This window comes from Chiloscyllium punctatum, chromosome 2, assembly GCF_047496795.1.
Source record: "Chiloscyllium punctatum isolate Juve2018m chromosome 2, sChiPun1.3, whole genome shotgun sequence".
NCBI classification, from domain to species: domain Eukaryota; kingdom Metazoa; phylum Chordata; class Chondrichthyes; order Orectolobiformes; family Hemiscylliidae; genus Chiloscyllium; species Chiloscyllium punctatum.
The window spans coordinates 33,770,484-33,794,168 of record NC_092740.1 but is presented as its reverse complement, the minus strand read 5'-3'; the positions used below and the strand labels follow the sequence as shown (position 1 = coordinate 33,794,168).

General features: G+C 40.9%; 1 protein-coding gene across 1 annotated transcript in view; it reads left to right on the top strand.

Moving 5' to 3' along the window:
- Positions 1 to 23,685, top strand: part of LOC140495933 (EF-hand calcium-binding domain-containing protein 6) — a 94,269-nt gene that overhangs the window by 20,462 nt on the left and 50,122 nt on the right. The window contains exons 7-10 of the mRNA XM_072595251.1: positions 2,634 to 2,776; positions 5,882 to 6,024; positions 8,495 to 8,691; positions 15,311 to 15,418. Coding sequence (XP_072451352.1) covers positions 2,634 to 2,776; positions 5,882 to 6,024; positions 8,495 to 8,691; positions 15,311 to 15,418 — 591 coding nt within the window. The remainder of the gene's footprint in view (positions 1 to 2,633; positions 2,777 to 5,881; positions 6,025 to 8,494; positions 8,692 to 15,310; positions 15,419 to 23,685) is intronic.

Sequence of the window (23,685 nt, the reverse complement as noted above, 5' to 3'; positions counted from 1 at the left end):
TATATTTACCACTACCCATCACACCTAAAACTCTGATTTCACAAATGGAGTGATCTGAAGATTGCATAACTCTTCCAAAATGCAGTCCCTTCTAATTTGGAGGATTGATATGTCTTTGGCTTATTTGATTCTAATATTTTCTGTAATCATTTGTCCACTGGAGGATCTTTAATCGCTTGCATGTCCTTCATGGAGAATATTAGTGTTGATAAACTTGGCAGCTCATTCATTATCCATGTTAAATGGCATTTAACTCCTGGATTTCCTTTATAGAAGACCTTTTACCTGCTAATTCATGTAGTCATCCTATAATCTCATCAAGATGACTTAAATCTGGTGAATGTTCATTATGGAAGATAGCTGCTCAGTAGAAGCTTAGATAGAACATTGCCTCAGACATGTTACTCTCCCAGAGTCACATTGGCACTGACAATTCCCAGTGTCTTTACTGTCTTTCTAGCCTATGTTCCTTTATGCATCTCTTACCAGCTCTGAGATGAAGGTTTACTTTTCGATTGCAGTTTTCTCCCTGCTGTTGTTCCCACAGCTGGTAATTAGACAGAATTAAAAGCTCTTTATTTGAACATGCACAATATTTATAATGAGCGGGGTCAATTGTTTGGGCTAGCTATGTTAAGAAGGAGGAAGTTGGTACAGTTGGGCAAATGATCTTAATTTGGAGGATCAAGATGTTGAATCATTTTAAATGGTCCTAAGAAATAGCAAAGGAAAGGCATTAGTGACAATAGTTTATAGCGCCTACCCCTGGACAGTAGTTACAGTGTAGGACAAAGTATACATCATAAAGTAATGGGACTCTGTAAGAAAGGGACTGCAATAATTATGAGTGATTTTAGTCTTAGAGTTGAGAGACGTGCAGCATAGAAATAGATCCTTTACCCCACCAGGTTTGTGCCAACCTACAAACATCAAACTACACTAATCCTATTTACTTGTGATTGGTCCATAGCCTACTGTGCCCTGAACATTTGAAGTGCTCAATTAGATGCTTCTTAAAAATTGTGAAAGTACCTGCCTCCACCATACTCTCAGGCAGCATGTTCCATATTGCTACCGCTGTCTAGGTGAAAATATAACTACATTATGAGCATGAAGACAGAGTTGAGTAAAGTGCAGTCAGAAACCAGTTTGGTAGAGAATGATTGCTGATGGTAAAGGCGCTTTTCCATAACTGTCAACAAAAATATGTTTCTTTGAGAATTAAGCATTCTCAGATCTGCCTCCTCAGCCTCCTCTGCTCTAAAGAAAACAAACCCAGCCTATCCAGTCATAACTGAGATTTTTCATCCCCGGCAACATCCTGGTGACTCTCCTCTGTACCTCTTCAGTGTAATGTCCTTTTGATAGTGTGGAGACCAGAACTGCACACCGTATTCCCTCTATGGCCTTACATCTTTATCTTAAACTTGATTGAATGAAGCAAGATGATAAAGGTAGTCTACTGGATGAGTTCATAAAATGTGTTTGGGGCAGTTATTTAGAGCAATATGTTCTGGAACTAATGAGGGAGCAGGATTTTTTAGATCTAGTAATGTATAATCAGGAGGGGTTACTTAATGATTTCACTGTAAATGATCTTCTTGATAATAGCATGATGGAATTTCACATTCAATCTGATTGTGAGAAATGCAGATCTGAAACTAGAGTCTTAAACAAAAACAATAATAAGAGCATGAAGACAGAGTTGGGTAAAGTGCAGTCAGAAACCAGTTTGGTAGAGAATGATTGCTGATGGTAAAGGCGTTATTCATAACTGTCAACAAAAATATATTCCTTTGAGAATTAAACATTCTACAAGGACGCACTATCTGTGGCCAACTAAGGACTTTGAGGACAATATCAATTTAAAAGAGGGAGTGTACAACATTGTAAAGACTCCTAAGCTTGGAGATTGAGAACACTTAACCAGAAAAAAAGATGATTAAAAGGATAATAAAGAGGGAAAAAGTGAAGAGAGAAAACTAGCAGAAGTATAAAATCTGACAGTCATAGCTTTTGCAAGCATATAAAAAGGAAAAGAGTAGCTAAGGTAAGTATCAGTTACTTTGGAAGGGGAGATCAGAGATTTAATAGTGAGTAATGAGGAAGTGCCAGACACTTTGAACAAGTACATTGCATCTGACTTCACAGTAGACTAGAAGCATCCCAAGATTAGTAGAAAATCAAGAGGGAATGAGGGTGGGAGGAAATTTAAACAATCATGATTTCTAGAGAAAACGTCCTAGCAAAGGTAATGGGACTAAAGACTGGCAAGTCCTCTGCTTCTGATGGCCTGCACCATTCAGTCTTTTACAACAGGGTCTTATGTTTGAGTTGAAGATGAGGAACAACTTCTTCTCTCAAAGCGTCATTGATCTTTGGAATTCTCTTCCACTAAGAGCAGTGGAGAATATATTCAAGTCCGAATTTAATATGAAAGTCGATGGAGTGGCAGGAAAGTGAAGTTCAAGCCACAATCAGATCAGCCAAAGTTTTATTGGATGGAGGAGCAGGAACAATGGGCCAAATGGCCTACTGTTGCACTTATTTTTAAAAATTCTATGAAGTAAGTATATGATTTAATTCCAGACTGTTCTCTAATTCCTTTACCATGTCACTTGCCATTCCAACAGATATGATCCTGACGGTATTGGTATTATTAAAGGAGATGTACTAATGAGAAAGCTTGGAGCTGAATTCAGGAATGGAACAGCGCATAACCATGAAGGTTCTGCTGGAAAGTTATCTGATCAAATGAGTTTGGAAGGCTCAGCAAGTAAGTGCCGGATCTACCATGTGAGGGGTTGGGCCAGAGTGTCGAGTAATTAGCACATTGTAGCTCAAAGGCAGTTATGAAATATTTTAATCTGATCCGCCCATTCAGAAACTGACAGGATTGGATTGGAGTAAATACAGAAATACATCAGGTCTGGCAGCATTTGCAGAGAGAGAAACAGAGATAGCATTTTGAATCTGTTGACTTCTTCAGAACTGTCAGGGTTGGATTGCATGCTTGGTTTAAGTCCCACCCAACTTCAAATCATCTGGTTCACCTATGTCCTGTAGGGAGCAAAATCTGCTGCCCTATTTTGATCTGACCTACATGTAACTCCAGACCCACGTAATTATGATTGACTCTTAACAACCCCCTGAGATGGTCTAGCAAGCCACTCAGTCATATCAAAAAGCTCAAAAATGTCAAAGGAATGGAACTGGGTGGAACATTTGGCTTAACCTGGGCACTGAAACCAAAGCAAACACAGCCTTGTTGGCCCTACAAAGTTCTGCTTGTTAGTGCCAAAAAGGCCTGACAAGATTACACTCATGGACTGATAGCTTACAATGTTCAAGATGCCACCATCACTTTGCTGGGTCTGTCTTGCAGGCAGCATGCCAAGAGCAACACCCAGAATACCTTAAAAATCAGATCTCAACCTGATAAAGGTACAGCACAGGTGTACAAGCATCTTAGAAAATGGCATAAGCAGAGATGAGCAATCCTACAACAGATGGAAAAATCAGATCTAATCTGTGCACCCCTGCCACACCCAGTTGTGAATAGTGGTATTAAACAACCCACTGGAGAAGGAGTCTGCACAAACACCCTAATTTTCAATGATAGGGGAGCCCTGTACATCGGTAAAAATGATAAGGTTTAAGTATTTACAACAATCTTCAGCCAGGTGTCCAGTAAGTGATCCATCTTGACAATCTCCAAAGATCCCCAGCAACACAGATGCCAGTCTTCAACCAAATCAAGAAATGGTTAGAGGTACTGAATACTGCAAAGGCTTTGGGCTCTGACAATAGAACTGAAGACTTGCACTCCAGAACATGCTGTACTCCTCAGCCTAGCTGTTCAAGTACAGCTACAACATCAGCAAATACCCAGCAATGTGGAAAATTCCCAGATGTGTTCTTCATATGAAAGGAGAACAAAGACAACCATGCAAAATACTACATAAAATCATTAGGAAAGTGGCATAGAGGACCATCAACAAAGTGATCAAATGGATTTGCTTAGTTACACTCTGCTGACAATACACAATTTGGATTCAAGCAGGGCTAATCAGCTCCTGACCACATTACAGTTTTGATTCAACTTGGAAAAATGAGCTGAACTCCAGAGGCTCCTTAAAAAGCATCTTCCAAACCCATCACCACTTCTGTCTAGAAGGACAAGGGCAGCAGATGCTTGGGAGCAGCATCTACTGTAAGTTCCCCTGCAAGCCACTCACCATTCTGAGTCAGAAGTATGTTGTGGCTCCTTCAATAATTGGATCAAAATCCTGGAACTCCATCCCTAACAACATTGTGTATCTACCTATGCCAAATGGACCAGAGTGGTTCAGAAAGATAGTTCACCATGACCTTCTCTTGGGAAACTAGGGATAGGAAATAAATGCTAGCCCAGCCAGTAACAGCACATCCTGTGAATGAATTAAAAACCTGCTAAAAATAGTGTCCAACCTGAGCCCGTCAGTTTTATTAACATGACCCCCAAAATGTGTCACAATATAGAAGAACAAAGTTTTTTATTCTGCCTTTTTTTTGGATTTGATGGATATAATGCAGGTTGAAAGGATCATGTTATCAACATAATATGTTGAATTCAAAACCACAACATGCAATAATACATTATTGATTATGATATGACTTGTGACTCAGTAATGCTGAATCTGCATAAATCTCTCGCTAGGCTACAACTAGAATATTGCATCCACTTCTGGTCACCACACTTTCATAAGACTGTGAGAATCCTTGGGAGAATGCAAAGGGGATTTACCAGAATAATCCCAGGGATGAAGGAATTTAGCTACCAAGGTTGGGCTGGAGAAGCCGGAGTTGTTGTCCATGGGACAAAGGAGATTGAGGGAAAATTTTATTGACGTCTCCAAGGTTATGATGGCATTAGATAATGTAGACAGAAAAATCCTGCCTCCCTTAATTGATGGTGCACCTACTAGGGGACACAGAGTTAATATTTTTGTCATTGCAGGAATGTGAAAACAAATTATTATTGTGCAGTAAGCTCACTGTCTTTGAGATAGTGAAACAGAGATGATGAATGCTTTTAAAAGGAAATAGGATGGGTACTGGTGGGAAATAAACTTTCTGGCTCTTCGGATACAGCAGGGCCTGGGATGGCTGTTGCAATGCTCAATGAAAAGCTGGCATGGACTTAATGGGCCAAATGATATCCTTCAATGCCTTTGTCACACAATGACTGCAATGACTGATTCTTTGAGATGGATGCTATTTTATTGATTTATTCTAATTGACGAGACAAAGTGGAAGACTGAACATACGACTCTAGGGTAAAATTGATGATCTGTGTAGAATTGTTTGGAATAGCATGGTCTTCCATTGAACTGTTCTAATGCCTGTATTTTCTCCAGCCAAATAAAGTGATAAGCTGCTTTTGTAAAGTTTGCAAAGGAGTGGTAGTAAGGGATATGTATGAGGTTATGTGTCATCATAAATGTTTGCCATCCAAGATCTAACACATCCATTTTTATAATGTGTTAGAGATCCTGTAATCACGAAATAAGAAGGTATCTTAAATTATTTCAATAAATCAATGCAATTGTTGAAAAAGTCTAATGTATATTTCTGGCATTATTTTTGCCAACGATAGATTCACATGAATGGTAAAAAAAAATTCAAATGGTAACAATCAGAAAGCCCAGAACCTGATTTTTTTTTTGCTAACATTTCTAAAAGATTCCTCAAGGCCTTTGCTGAAATAAAGCTGTGATTATAAAGTCTGAGTAATACAAAACCCAGAAAATCAATTGAATTTCTTCATGAAGCCTTTTTGGGGAGAAGCCACAATTAGATTATGTCACTATCCCAAAGTGGACATTACTGTTCTTTCCAGGACTGACCAGAACCCTGACTAAAGCAGAGCATGAACGGAACGCTTCTCTTCATATTGAAAAATGGCTAAGAGACAAGTTCAGGGAAGGTTATAACCTTATGAAAGAAGAATTTGAAAAATATGACCCAGAGGGAACCGGCAAGGTAAGACAGGATTTTCAGATATTTCTTCAAGATTTGCTGGCTGGTAGGATAATGTGTGTGTGATATCTCCCCTCAGCCCCCACCTCTCCACCCACACCACCAGACCATGTCCTTTCAGGCAAGTAAATGGTTTCCTCCTACAACAGTAGCCAGTAGCAACAGTACCGCACCAGATGGTGAAACTGCTCACAACACAGCAACACTGCAGATGAGAAGCAATAATAAGATATGTGTCTTTTCAGAGTGGGGGGAGTCCTGGGGTGGAGAGTCAAAGGGAGAGAAGGATAAGGAGCATCGGAGGCAAGGGCAGAGTAATTGTAATTTAAAGTGAGCTGGATATTGAATTGTGTCGAAATTTAGCATAGAGTCAAATCAGGCTTGGACATTACTATTGCGTCATTTGAATCTTCTGGCTACTTTTCATATCTGCTTGCAATAGCAACAATTTGTGAGTTTACATTGTACCTTGAATGGAATGGAACACCCCAAAGCACTTGACACATATCACTGTCAAATTTTGTTTGACAATAACATTAGAAGACATTAAGCCAAAAGTTGGTTTTAAGGGGTGACCCAGAGGAGGAGAGGCGAAAAAAGGAGGATATTGCGTAGCTCAGGGTTTTGACAATTGAAAGCACAGCTGTCAATGGTGGAATAGTTAAAATCTGGAATTCTCACAAGGATAGAATTTGTTGAGCACAGAGATCTCAGGGATGGGTGGTGTTGCAGGCTGGAGGTGATCGCAGAGAAAGGAAAAGAGTTATAAACAAGGATGAAACTTTTAAAATCAGCGCATTGCTAACCCACAAAAGCTGCGGGCACAGTGGAAACATATGAGTGGAATCAAAAAGTGTGGCGCTGGAAAAGGAAGGGCTTGTGCCCGAAACATCGATTCTCCTGTTTCTCGGGTGCTGCCTAACCTGTTATGCTTTTTCAGCGCCACACTTTTCAACTCTGATCTCCAGCATCTGCAGTCCTCATTTTCTCCTAGTAGATGTAGAAGTGGACCTTGGTGTAGAGTTAGGGCAGAAGGAATGGTGGTTTGAATGAACTCAGGTTTGCAGGTGGTAGGGTGTGAAAGGCTGGCCAAGATTGCATTGTTGTAGTCAAGACATTGAAAAGAGCTTTTCTGGAGCAGATATGTCGAGAGAAGGAGCTGGATATGTATTTGTAGGTCCCAATACCATTGTTGGTATGGAAATATGAATTGGGGAACCATACAAGCTGATGCCAGAACCCAGAAGGGGATTGTTAAGGGTGCTGCTGATTGAATGGCCAATTCGGGGACCCTTGTCCAACAAATGCAGGGTTGGCTGCCAGGTCTAGAGGTCCATGAGGAGACCTTCAGCCCTGAGAAATCAATGACCAACCATCTAAGGTAGGAACTTCCATTGTCGGTAGGAGAAAGAAAAGTCACCAAAAAGTCACTCAAAGTCACCTGTGAGTAGTTACTACAAAATTTTGAAACCAAAATTGGCCACGGCTGCCAAGGTCCTCAATGTGAAGGGGAAGCTCTTTCCATGGACAGTCAGTGGCTGAAGATGTGGCTCTATGTGGGAGTGGGGATAGGGGATAGAACACTTTCTTCACCATGCACCTCTAAATCTTCCCCTGTCACCTTCCTGCACCCCATGCCCCCTAGCCTGGAAAATTCCAGAAGCGCAGAGTGGTCTCAGAAAACTCTTCAGTTGATTTTTTTAGCTACCTGAATTGATCATTCTTCCATGAAACTCACTTGGATGTTGTATCCATGGCTGGTGACGGGAAATTGGGTGTCCAACACTTCTGTCTTTGTTTTTGTAGACATAGGCATATTTAGCCCAAGGGCAGAATGATGATACTGGGCTGGAACTATGCAGTCTTAGTAATTGTCTGACTATGCGATGGAAATCAGGGTCAGATATTACATGAAGGTTGTGAATCGTCTGGTTAAGCAGTTGCTCGGAAGAAAGATAGACTCAAGGGCAAGGGAACAGACTTTGTCGAAGGGAATGAAGATATTGGTTTCTATCATCCCAATATTTTGTTGCACTCAATTGCAAGGCAGATCTTGTCCTTTGCGCTATCCAACAGTAAAATCATATCTGCTGGCTGAAGAGTTACGTTTTTGTATCAGCAAACTTGCACAGAATTTCTTCTATGTAACAGACATGTTGGGTAATTTTCTTGCAGTTGGGATGCATATGTCTGTCTGAAGTTATTTGTCTCAAGCTGGCAATTGCATTATAAATGCACTCTCTGCCAGCACTGCAGTTATTACAGTACTACAAACGATAGGTATCCATAGGCAGAACTTTTCTTAAAAGCAGGGTACCATCATATTAAAACTGTGTACTATCACCAACTAGTAAGTACCGTCCAGCCAGTTTATATACGTAAAGCACTTTGTACCAAATGTTAACATCTATTTTAAGCCAGGTTTTTTTTCTATATAAATTTACAGTATGCTTTTCTCCATCTGCAATACCAGGTATTACACAGAGACTTTCTGGCAGTCCTGGCAATCTTTGGCCTCCACCTGAAAGATGAACATTTTAACCTGTTTTTGGCAAGATGCAATCTTGAAAACAGCAAATCTGGGATCAAGTACATTGACTTCCTCAGAAACTTTCAAGATCGAAGTGAAAAGGGAATTCCACATAAAATCTTGAACAACCCAAAGCACAAGTTAGTGGTTCCTCTCTCCTGACAATGTGCTTTACTCTATTGCACTACCATTCTGATGCACCACCATATTTCTAAAGCTAGAGAACCAAAGAAAGTCAACTTTGAAAGAAGCTGACTTATCCTCAAAATTACTGTCAACTCGACAACAGAATTGTGAGAACAATCCTGAGACGTAAGCTGCGGCTGTACAAACCATGGCTTTGCCTATTTTAAGAGACAGATGCAATATATGATTAATGAAATGCAATGCAATATCCTGATGAAGGGCTCTAGCCCGAAACGCCAATTTTCCTGCTCCTCGGATGCTGCCTGACCTGCTGTGCTTTTCCAGCAACACACTCTCAACTCTGATCTCCAGCATCTGCAGACCTCTCTGTCTCCTATATTGCAATGCAGTTTTATCATGTCAGTAAAAATGGAGAGAAGGGTCTAGTCTGTAGATTAGATTTCCTACAGTGTGGAAACAGGCCCTTCGGCCCAACCATCCACACCGACCTTCCAAAGAGTAACCCACCCAGACCCATTTCCCTCTGACTAATGCAACTACTGCTATGGGCAATTTAGCTTGGCCAATTCACCTGACCTGCACATCTTTAGACTGTGGGAGGAAACTGGAGCACCCAGAGGAAACCTACGCAGACACAGGGAGAATGTGCAAACTCCACACAGTCGCCCAAGGCTGGAATCAAACCTGGGACCCTGGTTCTGTGTTGAATTTTGTCAAAAGATACTAACCTGCTGACTACTAATGGGTACCATAGCATCAATTAGTTACATTTGTATTTATGTAACATCTTTTCAAATACTAAAGACTTCCCAGAACATTTAAAAATGAGTATTAAGGAATGGATTCCATTTGAATTCATCACTGATGTTGTCCAGGAACTGGCAGTTAGCATTTTCAACAAAGCAAGATGTCCCAAACAGAAAAATGAATGACCATATAATCACGTTTTAAAAATTATGTTATTGGTCAGGGTATGCGGGGAGTCCCTATTCTTCTTTGAGACATATACCTGGGTCTTTAATATCTGCACAAACAGGTAGACAAGAACTCAGTCACAGTTAAGAAAAATCATCTCCGACAATGAACCTCTGGGAGGCACCTCTGCATTAACAATGATGCATTCTTGGCTGAGAGTTCAGATATCCCTTGGAGTGTTGAAATAGCTATGCCTCAGAGAAAACATTTCTTGATTGACAGCTTTGGATTTCTAATCTATCAATGGTACAATATTTATTTACATAAGATCCCACATGCGCCCTCATTTGCAATTTACTCGTTCACATAGTGGTTAGTATCCCTGTCTGTCCCACGGGAGACCGGGTTCAATTCTCTGATGAGGAGGATTTTAAGGGGTGGAACAGTGGCTCAGTGGGTAGCACTACTGCCTCACGGTACCAAGGACCCAGGTTCAATTCTAGCCTCTGTTTGGAGTTTGCACACCCTCCCTGTGTCTGCCTGGGTTTCCTCCGGGTGCTCCGGGTTCCTCCCACAGTCCAGAGATGTGCAACTTATTTGAATCGGCCATGTTAAATTGCCTATAGTGTTCAGGGATGTGTAGGTTAGGTGCATTAGTCAGGGGAAATGTCGTGTAGTAAGGTAGGGGAATGGGTCTGGGTGGGATACTGTTCGGAGGGTCATTGTGGACTTGTTGTGCCAAATGGCCTGTTTCCACACTGTAGGGATTCTATGATAATAGGATTTCAAGTACTTGCAGTTATTGCTAACTGCTGCCAGGACATTAACTGCCTCAACCTGTCTACCCCCCTCCCCTGCTCCAACCTCTCACCCTTACAACACGCAGCCCTCCAATCCCTCTGCTCTAATCCCAACCTCACCATTAAGCCAGCGGATAAAGGGGGCGCAGTGGTAGTCTGGCGCACTGACCTCTATACCGCTGAAGCCAAACGCCAACTCGAGGACACCTCTTCCTACTGCCCCCTTGACCATGACCCCACCCCCCCATCACCAAACCATCATCTCCCAGACCATACAGAACCTCATCACCTCAGGAGATCTCCCACCCACAGCTTCCAAACTCATAGTCCGGGAACCCCGCACTGCCCGATTCTACCTCCATCCCAAGATCCACAAGCCTGACCACCCTGGCCGACCCATTGCCTCATCATGCTCCTGCCCCACTGAACTCATCTCTACCTACCTTGACACTGTCCTATCCCCTCTAGTCCAGGAACTCCCCACATACGTTCGAGACACCACCCACGCCCTCCACCTCCTCCAAGACTTCCGTTTCCACGACCCCCAACGCCTCATCTTCACCATGGATATCCAATCCCTCTACACCTCCATCCGCCATGACCAGGGCCTCCAAGCCCTCCGTTTTTCCCTCTCCAGACGTCCCCAACAGTACCCTTCCACTGACACTCTCATTCGTTTGGCCGAACTGGTCCTCACCCTTAACAATTTCTCCTTTGAATCCTTCCACTTCCTCCAGACCAAAGGCGTAGCCATGGGCACACGTATGGGCCCCAGCTATGCCTGTCTCTTTGTTGGCTATGTAGAACAGTTGATCTTCCATAATTACACCGGCACCACTCCCCACCTCTTCCTCCGCTACATTGATGACTGCATTGGCGCCACCTCGTGCTCCCGCGAGGAGGTTGAGCAATTCATCAACTTCACCAACACATTCCACCCTGACCTTAAATTTACCTGGACCATCTCTGACACCACCCTCCCCTTCATGGACCTCTCCATCTCCATTAATGACGACCAACTTGACACTGACATTTTTTACAAACCCACCGACTCCCATAGCTACCTGGATTACACCTCTTCCCACCCTATCTCTTGCAAAAATGCCATCCCGTATTCCCAATTTCTCCGCCTCCGCTGTATCTGCTCCCAGGAGGACCAGTTCCACCATAGAACACACCAGATGGCCTCCTTCTTTAGAGACCGCAATTTCCCTTCCCACGTGGTTAAAGATGCCCTCCAACGCATCTCGTCCACATCCCGCACCTCCGCCCTCAGACCCCACCCCTCCAACGGTAACAAGGACAGAACGCCTCTGGTGCTTACCTTCCACCCTACAAACCTTCGCATAAACCAAATCATCCAGCAACATTTCCGCCACCTCCAAACAGACCCCACCGCCAGGGATATATTTCCCTCCCCACCCCTTTCCGCCTTCCGCAAAGACCGTTCCCTCCGTGACTACCTGGTCAGGACCACACCCCCCTACGACCCACCCTCCCATTCTGGCACTTTCCCCTGCCACCTCAGGAACTGTAAAACCTGTGCCCACACCTCCTTACTCACCTCTATCCAAGGCCCTAAAGGAGCCTTCCACATCCATGAAAGTTTCACCTGCACATCCACTAATATTATTTATTCTATCCGTTGCTCCCGATGTGGTCTCCTCTACATTGGGGAGACTGGGCGCCTCCTAGCAGAGCACTTTAGGGAACATCTCCGAGACACCCACACCAATCAACCAAACCGCCCCGTGGCCCAAAATTTCAACTCCCCCTCCCACTCTGCCGAGGACATGGAGGTCCTGGGCCTCCTTCACCGCCGCTCCCTCACCACCAGACGCCTGGAGGAAGAACGACTCATCTTCCGCCTCGGAACACTTCAACCCCAGGGCACCAATGTGGACTTCAACAGCTTCCTCATTTCCCCTTCCCCCACCTCATCCTAGTTTCAAACTTCCAGCTCAGCACTGTCTCCTTGACTTGTCCAGACTTGTCCGACCTGCCTATCTCCTTTTCCACCTATCCACTCCACCCTCTCCTCCTTGACCTAGGACCTTCATCTCCTCCCCCACTCACCCATTGTACTCTATGCTACTCTCTCCCCACCCCCACCCTCCTCTAGCTTATCTCTCCACGCTTCAGGCTCACAGCCTTTATTTCTGATGAAGGACTTTTGCCCGAAACGTCGATTTCGCTGCTCGTTGGATGCTGCCTGAACTTCTGTGCTCTTCCAGCACCACTAATCCAGTATTTGGTTTTCAGCATCTGCAGTCATTGTTTTTACTTTAAAAGACCTGTCTGATTGACACCATTATTGACCTGAATGGAAGTAGCATTTTTTTTCAAAAAAATTACAAGTTATGAAAGATCGACTTTTTAACACAATCTACTGTCGCGATAGATTTTATTAATTATGTGCAGAATGTATAATGGGTGAATTAGCATGGAAGTGCCATACCTTTTTTTGGAGGGCATGAGAGCCCATGGAAATGGGTAGAGCAGCATAAATTGGTACAGAGACAATGAGAGGCTTTGTGGTTTGGGTGGGGAGTGGGTGAGAGCTAGAGAGCTGGGAGGAATTTTCAGAGCACCGAGCCGGACCATTAGGCTGCTTCCCCTCAAGGCTGGCAGCATCTGTGACAGCCTCTCCAAGTTCTTTATGGGGTCAATGTGTTTAATTCCTGTTAACACCTACCCTCCTGGACTGTGGGCAGTTGCACTGAACCAGGACATTTCCTAACTCCTGCTGCAATCTTTGAAGATGGAAATCCAGGCCATTATCTTTAACCTTGCACACCTCTCCCTGTCTAGTACATTTGTGGCTTGCATTTTTGCTTGAGAGGGGGGATTGCTTAAATAGTGCCACGGGAGCTGTTCAGACAGTTTAGCTGTTAAATTGAGTTTTCGTTTAGTATCTCTGACACCTTTTATTATAATGCCTTTTAGTAATACGTTCTTGTCCATTTAGATAATGCCCATTTAGATTCAGACTCAAGTTGGATTTGAACTCACAACATGAAAATAACCATCTCACAATGGAGGTAACAGCCTCCTTTTCAGTTCCCACTGCAACATATAGATCCTCAGAGCATTGTTTGGCATCCAAATGCATTTCATATTGATTCTTACAGGTAACGGTGAAATTGCCGCAGTGAGGGGGAGGGGGTGGCTCTGTCATTAGCAAGAGATGGCTGGTACTGAGTTTAACCTGCAGGTCATGTATCCTCAGGCAAGGGGTGACATTGAGAAGGCAGGACCTTTGTGGTGATCTCAGCCATTACAGGAACTGGATCTGCTGCTGTTAGCATTACTTGCTAAGCTTTAGAACATACTGTAGGCTGACACTTCAGGACTGAGGCAGCTGCACATGCTGTGATGCCACCTTTCGAATGAGATATAAAACTGAGGTTCCGCTTTCAACCTCAGGTACGTGTAAAAGATACGATGGCACCCATTTGAGGAAAAATAGAGAGTTCTTCCCAGAGTTCAGTCAATACTTGTTCCCATATCAACTTCACTTAAGAAAACATTTCATAGGATATGGATTGTTAATTGCATTTGAGAAAGAGGGGCTTGCTCAGCCATTTTAGTTACAAGTGAACCACAATGGGTCTGGAGTTATATTTCAGCCAGGGTGGTAAAGACGGAGATCGCCTTCCCTAAAGGGCTTTGCTGAATGGGATTGGGTTTGCGACCATTGATGGCAGCTTTGTATTCATCATTACTGAGGCTAGCACTTAATTTCAGATTTATTCATTACAATTATTACAGGAATTTGCCTCTATGTTTACTTGTGGTGTGATTTGAATCCAGAGTATTAACAAGGGCCTCTACTACCCTAGTGAGATTACCACTGTGCACTATCTGCCCCAGTTGTACCTAATTTGACTACCCCATTTTGTACATTACAATAGTGCTTACATTTAAACTGCATGTCATTGATTGTAAAGTGCTTTGAGATGTCCTAAGGTTGTTTAAATGCATTTTCTTTTTTTCTTCAGGCAGAAAGGTCATCCCAAAACACTTTACAATTATTCAACATATCTTTTTGAATTAACGACTCTTGTAATCATTACTTCAATCATAATTTAGTATCAGAATAACAGAACAACTCCAGGATATTATCAATAGTCAGAATGGGTATGGAGTGGATCACTCATTAAGTAAATTGATATCAATGACTAACAACTGTTCTAAACCTAAGAGCAAGCGATGCCTCCCAATATTTTCCTTATTCATTTATGGGATGTTGGCACCAGTGACTAGACCAGCATTTATTATCCATCCCTAATTACCCAGTTAAGAGACAACCATATTGCTGTGGGTCTGGAGTCAACAGATTTTTTTTCACAACAATGGACGGTGGTTGCACATTAACCATTAGGCTGTTTCACTTTAATTTAGGTTTTTATTGAATTCAGATTTCACCATCTGCCAATGTGAAATTCAAGCCTATATCCCCAGAATATTAGTCAGGGTTCTGGATTACTAGCCCAGTGATATTACCTCTACACCATCACATCATCTGAAATAGTACTGTAGTATCCCAACATTAATTCTGCAGGAATATTTTCGGATAGTGGACCCAGTGAAAAATTGAAGCATTTCCTACATTTGTCTTTCTTACATTTGTGCAAAAAATCATATTTCTAGAAACTGTGAAAATATTTGTACACTTGGATATGTGGATCAGAATTGCAATTATGATTGGTTGTCAATCCATACTAGGAATACCATCCAGGAATTCCATCCATACTAGGAATATGGTGAAAGATGAATTTCTACTTTTCAAGAAGCTGCACATCTGCTCAATATTTTAATGGAATAAATGAACAGTTTTCCTACTTTACTGATTTTGTTTGATTTTTAAAATATATACTTTATACTTTATTTCTAGGTTCAACTGTGAAGGGAGTGTCAGTCTATGCTCCACAGTAACTGCAATTGAAGCAAAACTGACAAGGCTCTTTCAGTCAGACTTCTTGGCCCTATTAGCCACTTTTCAGTAAGTGCATAATTTCTCTTCATTGCTTTGAAAACTCATTTAACCCTTTTGCCAGTTCAAGTGTATCTGCACATATTAAAGAATATGTAGCTCAGTGCATCCACATATTAGGTAAATGCATTAAGTGTTTTATAAGATGAGGCTGAAGATAATGCATTTTTTATAATTTCCAGGAAGCAATTCCACAAATTCTCACAATTTTCACAGCACTAGCTTAACATTATAAAGTATAGGAGCTGAGTTAAGGCTTCGGCCCATTGAGTCTGTTTTGATCTGTTAATTCTCTACTCAACTTTCCTGCCTTGTCCCCATAATCATCGATTCTCATAATGATTACAAATCTGTCTATCTCAGCTTCTCCAGCCCTCTGCAGTTAATAATTCCATAGATTCACAACCCTCTGAGAAAATAAATTCATCTTCATCTCTTGACTCAGATTTCCAGCATCCAATATTTTGCTTTTATCCTCCTCATCATCTTTGTCTTAAGTGGGTGTCTCCTTATTTTGAGATTATGCCCTCTGGTCCTAAATTCTCCCACAAGAGAAAACAAGCTCTCAGCATGTATTCTGTTAAACTGAAGAATCTGATATATTTGAATGAGATTACCTTTCTTCTAAAGGTTCATTCTTCTAAATTCCAATGGATATAGGCCAAACCTCTCCTCATAACAAAATCCCAGGATCAATATAGCGAACCTTCTCTGGACTATCTGCAAAGGCAGTATATCTTTCCTTAAGTAAGGGGGCCAAAATTGTTCTCAGTATTCCAAGTGTGGTCTAACTATGGATTTTGAGCAAGTTCCCTATTTTGGTACTCTATTCCCTTTGAGATTAAGGACAACAGTCCACTATTACCTGTTGAACTTGTTGCAGGCTTTGATTGATGCATGAGGACCTTAAATCCCTCAGTGCTGCAGCTTTTTGCAATTTTTCTCCATTTAAATAATACTCAGCTCCTCTATTCTTCCTGCCAAAGTGTAATATCTCACATTTCAGTTTTGCCAACTCACTTAACCTGTCTGGATCTCTCTATAAACTGTGTGTCATCCATCATTACTTCCTATCTATTTTTTGTCATCTGCAAATTTGACAATAGTACAACCACTTGTATCATCTAAGTCATTAAATATTGCAAATAATTGTGGCCCCAGCACTGAGCCCAAATGGCAATCCAATTGTTACAGGTTGCCATCCTGAAAATGCCTCTCTTGTCCATGGTTAGAGAATTGGTTAAGAAGATGGAGAGTTAAGATGAGGTGGGCATTCTCAGGATGGTAACCTGGGACCAATGGTGTGCCGCAGGAATCGTGCTGGGGCCACAAGTATTCACAAAATGCATTATTAACACAGACAAGGAAAGTGAATGTACTGTAAAGAAGTTGACAAATGACAAAAACACGTGGGAAGGTAAATGGTGAGGATGACACAGAGACTGCAGAATGATATAGACAAGGTAAGCAAGTAGGGAAAACTTGGCAGATGGAAAAATATGAGGTCATGCACTTTGGCAGGAACAGTAGAGGAGCTACTAATTTAAATATTATTTAAATTGAGAATGATGGCAGAAAGCAACAGAAGAGGGATTTGAGAGTTGATGTCCACGCATCACAAAAAGAAAACTAGCATCCAAGTTCAATTTGTAATAGGGAAAGCAAATGCAATGTTGGATTTTATTTCAAAAGGAATGGAATATAAAAGTAGGGAAGCTTTCCTGAAACTGTACAGGGCACTAATCAGACTACAGATGGAATGCTGTAAATAGTTTTGGATCCCCTTATCTAAGGAAACATACACTGGCATTAGTAGCATCCAGGAAAGGTTCAGTTGAATATGATGAAGGAATTAAGTATCATCACCATTACTCGAGAAGTTGTATTAGACAATTAGTATTAAACCAATGGGACTAAAGGCAGATAACTCCCCTGGCCCTGATGGCTTACATCCTAGGGTTCTCAATGAAGTAGCTACATGCACTGGATGTAATTTTCCAAAATCCGTGGATTCTGGAAAAGTACCAAAGATTGGAAAACTACAAATGTGGCAGCCCTATTCAAAAAGGGAGGGAGGCAAAAGGTGCATATCTAAGTGGATTAGCCTGATATTGTTGGAAAAATGTTGGAATCAATTATTGAGAAAGCAAACTTGATTGGAATATGATTTTCCAAATGTTCTAATCAAGCAGAGTCAGCATGGCTTCACGAGAGGGAAATTGTGTCTGAGTAATTTATTAGAATTTTTTGAGGAAGTCTCAACCACAGTACTTAGAGGGGAACCAGTAGTTGTGTTGTATTTAAACTTTCAGAAGACATTCAAGAAATTATATTACAAATGGTTAAGTCATAAGATGAGAACCCATGGTCTTGGCATGGTAGAGAATTGGCTAATGGCAAGAACAGCAAGTGAATTGAATTGAATGATTTATTGTCACTTGCATTTTACAGTGAATAATACAGTAAAATACAATGGAAAAACTTCAACTGTCGCCACAGTTTGGCACTATTTTAAACAGTTTAAGAATAAAAAGATATAGCTGAAAGAGACTCTGTCTTTATTCCATACTCTGTCTTTATTCCAGCTCACCAATGACATGTGTGCCTTTACCCCTCCTCCACCACCTTGCTACTGCTGCAGCGGACTCACCAGTGTAGGAGGTGTCACTCTTTAGGCACTATTTCTTCACCACTGGGCCCACCTTGGTAATATAGACAAAATAAAAATAAAAGAAAAAATTTGGCTTAACTATAGCTATCAAAATGCTTAACAAAATGATAAAAATATATTAACTAAAACTAATTAACTGTTCCAATATAGTAACACCCCAAAACACATCCTTGGCAAAGGTAAATTCAGCAAAATAGATTGTCTCGCATGCAATTCTAGAGGAAGAGAACCCCAGCTTTTAGCTGTAACAGAGAGAGGAATAAGAGTTTCCACATCCAGCTTCAACATTCCAGCAACTGCAGAAAGCTAAAACCTAAAATTCCTGGTTCTGTGTGAGCGTGACCCTACCCATTCAGGCTGCTTCTATTGTTCCATCTTTAAAAAGTTTACTTTATTGGCTTTGGGTAGATTGCTTGGTGCCTCTGTACCAACCTTGCTTCATAAAACACATCTCATAACTGTCTCAACACATTGTGCTGGAGTGCAATTCTGCTGCTGTTGATTGCCCACAGTGCCTTATGGTTGCCCAGTCTTGAGTTGGTAGCTGTATCCCACTTCAATCTACACCATGGAGGTTATTCTCAATGTGAAGGCAGGATTTCATCTCCACAAGGATTCTTACTGATACTGTCATGGACAGATGCATCTGCAGTATATGTTTTCCTCTTATTGGTTCCCTCACCACCTGCCACAGACCCAGTCTAGCAGTTATGTCTTTTTGAACCCGGTCAGCTCAATAAGTAGTGCTGCCACCGAGCATATTCTTGCTGGACATTGAAAGTCCCCACCCAGAGTGTATTTTGCACCCTTGCCACCCTTAGTGCTTCATCCAAGTGTTATTAAACTTGGAGGAGTACCGATTCATCAGCCATGGGAGGACAGTATATGATCATTAGCAGGAGGTTTTCTTGTCCATGTTTAACCTGAAGCCTTATTTTAAGAAAGATATCTATTAATTGGAAGTAGTTTGGAAAAGTTTCACCAGGATGATCCCTGGTATGGAGAGATTGTCTTATGAGGAAAGGCTAAACAGGTACTTACTTACAGTTAAGAGGTGATTTCATTGAAACATATAGGATTCTTAAGATGTTTGACAGGGTAAATGCTGAGAGAATGTTTCCCTCATGGGAGGGTCTGGACCAGGGGGCATAGTCTCAGAATAAAGGGGTTCCAATTTAAGACAGAGATCAGGAGGAAATTGTTCTCTCAAAGGGTTGTGACTCTTTGGACTCCTTGTCCCGGAGAGCTATGGGGGAAGAATCCTTGTGTCTGTTTAAGGTTGAGACAGACGGATTCTTGATCAATAAGGGAATCAAGGATTACAAGGAAAAGGTGAAATGCAGGAAAATAGACGTGAGGAATGTGGGATCCTATTGAAAGGCAGAGCATGGTTGAGAAACTGAACAGCTTACTCCTGTTCCTATTTCCTATGGTCGAGGCTGATTTCAGGTATGTGGTACCATCTTATGGGGAGGGTTTGAGTAGGTTTGAGAGACTACTTTGTTGAAAAGTATAAGATTCTCTGGGTGGATTGACAGTGTGGATAGGGGAAGGTTGTTTTTCCTTGTGGGTGAGTCTAGGACCAGAGAGACTAATCTCTGAGTAAGGTGTTCCATATTTATGACAGAAGTGAGCAAGAATGTCTTCTTTCAGAGGATAGTGAACCTATGGAATTCTATACCAAAAAGGACAGTTGAGGCTGGTTGTTTAGCATTTGAAGGCTGAGATAGACAGATTATTTAACCAGTAAGGGAATCAAAGATAGTGGGGAAAAGGCAGGTAAGTAGAGTTGAGGATTATCAGATCAGCATGGTCTCATTGAATGGCACAGAAGACTAGATGGGTTGAATGGCCTACTTATGTTCCTACTTGTGGCCTATCCCAATTCTCTATCTGTTATTAGTTTGCCAATCTTCTATCCATGCTAATATACTATCTCTAAAACAATGGGTTCTGTTCTTATTAAGTAGCCTTACATATGGTATCATATCGAATGTCTTTTAGAAATCTAAATATATTGCTTATACTAATTGCCATTTTTCTATCCTGCTTGTTACCACCTCAAAAAACGCATATCAATTTTGGCAGTAATGAAGCCATTCTGAGTCCACTTGATTATAATATATTATTAAGTGCTGTGCTGTTATATCCTTTATAATTGACTCCAGAAATTTTCCAAATAACATGCTAAGCTAATTGGCCTATAAGTTTCTTACCTTTCTTCCTGTTTCAACAACAGTGTTACTTTAGTACTTTTCCAATTCTCTGGGACTTTACAAATCTAGCAATTCTCAAAAGATTACTACCAGTGTATCCACTATCGCTGTAACTAGTTTCCTTTAATATCCTAGGATGCAGCCTATCAGGACCAGAGGCTAATTGGCCTTTAGCCCCATTCATTTTTCTGGTACTTTTTCTCTAGTGATACTTGCTGTATTTGTTTCTTACTCACCTGAACTCATTTTAAAAAATTTTTTGAAATGATATTAGTGTCTTCTATCACAACAACTGATGCAAATATTTATTCAACTTCTTTGCCATTTCCTGGTTCTCCCAGGTTAGGGCTAGCTGGTCAGGTCCCAAAGGACATAATACTAGACGGGGTCTGAAGCAAGTGGTAAGGGAACCAGCAAGAGGGAAAAACATACTTGACCTCATCCGTACCAATCTGTCTGCTGTAGATATATCTATCCATGATAGTATCAGTAACTGTGGCAAAGATTTGTGATAAGCTAGAGGAGAAAAAACCCCACCTTCACATTGAGAATAACCTCCACAGTGTTGCATTGTATTGGACACATCTTGCTACTCAAGACTGGGCATCCATGAGACACTATGGGAAATCAACAGCAGCAGAATTATACTTATTATTTCCCCAGCTCAGTCTCTAAAGGAACTATGTTCATTTAGACCTCTCTTTTCTATATATTTAAGAAGCTCTTAGAGTCTATTTTTACATTACTTACTAGTTTAACATCAAGTTTACTTTTTTCCGTCTTTGTTGTTATTTTTGTCAACTTTTGGTGCTTTTTTAACTTTCTCAATCCTCTTGCTTATCACAAATCTTTGCCACAGTATGTTTTTTGTTTCAACTTCATATTATCATTAACTTCCTTCGTTAACCCTGGTTGGTTTTGAGCATCCTTCTTCCTATATCCTAGCATATGTCATTGTTGTGAGACATTACCTATTTTCATAAAGGTAGGCCATTGTTTATTAATTGTATTTTCTGTCAAACACATTTCCTAGTCTGTTTCAGCTAATTCTGCCCTCAGACCCTTGCAATCACCTTTGTTTAAACTTAGCACAAATTTTTAAAACCCAAATTTCTCATTCTCAAAGTGAGTGCTAAATTGCACCACCCTTTCATCACTGTGTCGTGGGGGATCTTTTATTCTGAGGTCATTTATTAAGCTTGCTTCATTACACATTATTGAATGTAAAGTAACCCGATCTCTGATTGGAGGGACAACATCATATTCAAGGAAACTGTCCTGAATACACTCTATGAATTCTTCTTTGTAGTATCTTTGCCAATTTGGTTATCTCAATTGACATGAATATTAAAGTCACCATGATTAATATATTGCTTATTTATATGCCCTCATCATCTCCTGATTTATTCTCTGTGCAACAATACAGTTACTGTTATGGACCTATCGACTACTCTCACCAGTGTCTGTTATTTGTTATTAACACCCCTTATTATTTCTTATCTCGTTCCCCTACGGATTCTACATCTTCTGATCTAAAATAATTCCTTGCTATCTTACTTATTTCACTTCAAACCCACAAGCCACCCCACCACCTTTTCCTCCCTGCCTGTCCTTTTGAAAAGTTACATACCCTGAATATTTCATTCCCAGCTTTAATCTCCTTCAAATCATGTTTCCATAATACTATAAGTTCATACCCATTAACCTTTATTTGTGCTGGTAATTCACATTCTATTCTGAATATATGTGCATTTAAATAAAGCACTATTGATTTTGCATTTATTGTCACTTTTCCCCTTTGACCCTATTTGCTGTTTTTTAAAAAAATGTTTGTATGCTATTTCCCTTCCTGTCCGAGGATTTAACAAAACAGCTAATATAGTATATGCTGTCTAAGCTTCACACTTCAGCATTTGGAGTATTATTTTGCAGCCTTCCCAAAGTTTCATCTGATATTCATATCTGTAAAGTACCATAACTTGGAAATTATTTTAGAAACTTATTTGTCTTACACTAGAGTACTCAGCCACATTGAAATTGTAGCAAGTAAAATCCAAGCTAGAGACCAAAGTAAAGTGTATCCAGATGACATTTGGACCCATTTATAGCTCTAATTCATGATGTGTTTCTACTGAAATAAATCCAAATAGCTTTGCTAATTTGAGACTGATGTGGATTTTAGTTTTATTTTCTTTTTGTTTATTTTTATTATTGACTTCTAATTGTGATTAGAAACAAAAATCTTTCACATCATTTCTTTTAACCTGAAATTGTTTCCTTATCCCTCATTTTTAACCTGCATTACTGATTTCTCTCTCTGCCCTTGGAATGGGAGACAGGGGGCCAGATTCAGCTGTTTTGGTTTTCTTCAAGATGTAACCTACTTGTACCTTTAAAATATTCAAAACCCTGCCACAGTGGCTCTTTGGGGAATAAAGTTCCAAAACCTCATGGCCCTCTGAGACAGAGAATTTCTCCTCATTTTCTCTCATGGTAAAAACTAGATTTAGAAACTGTGTCCCCTCATTCTAGTCTCTTCTACAATGAGAAATATCCCTTCTGCATCCATCCCATCAACAAGTCACATTAGAATCATATTTCAACAAGGTCTTGAATGTTATGCCCCAGTGAACCAGACTTTACACAGCTGTGTAACTTTTCATTGTTTGAAATATACATTGGGATTAAGTTGGCATCTGGGCACAATTGGAAATCTTAATACAAGTTAAACTTAAGATTGTGCTAGTTTTATAAAATGTAAAATAGTACAAATTTCTGTTCAAATTCATTTGCATATTGCCAAACAGAAAATCTTCTATCAATCAGTGCAATATAGCATCTGATTAGACTAGATTAGATTACCTACAACATGGAAACAGGCCCTTCGGCCCAGCAAGTCCACACCGACCCACCCAGACCCATTCCCCTACACTTACCCCTGACTAATACACCTAACACTATGGGCAATCTGTTTCTTTTTAGAAAAATTATTTTGATTTGATATATTGTTTTCATGTGTACGGAGGTTCAGTGAGAAGTGTTGTCTTACATGCTTTACAGGCAGATCATAATATTCGAGCGCATCAGGGTAACAGAACAGAGTGCAGGATATAATGTTACAGCTGCCGAGAAGGTGCAGAGAGAGGTCCATTCAAAAGTCTGATAACAGCAGGGAAGAAGCTGTTCTTGAATCTGTTTGTACGTGTATACAAACTTTTATATCTTCAGCCTGAAGGAAGAGGGTGGAAGAGAGTATAACTGGGGTGGGAGGTATCTGTGATTATGTTGGTTGCTTTCCCGATGCAGCAGGAAATGTAGATGAAGTCAATGGATGGGAGACTAGCCTGTGTGATGGGCTGGGCTGTGTTCACATCTCTGTGGTTTCTATC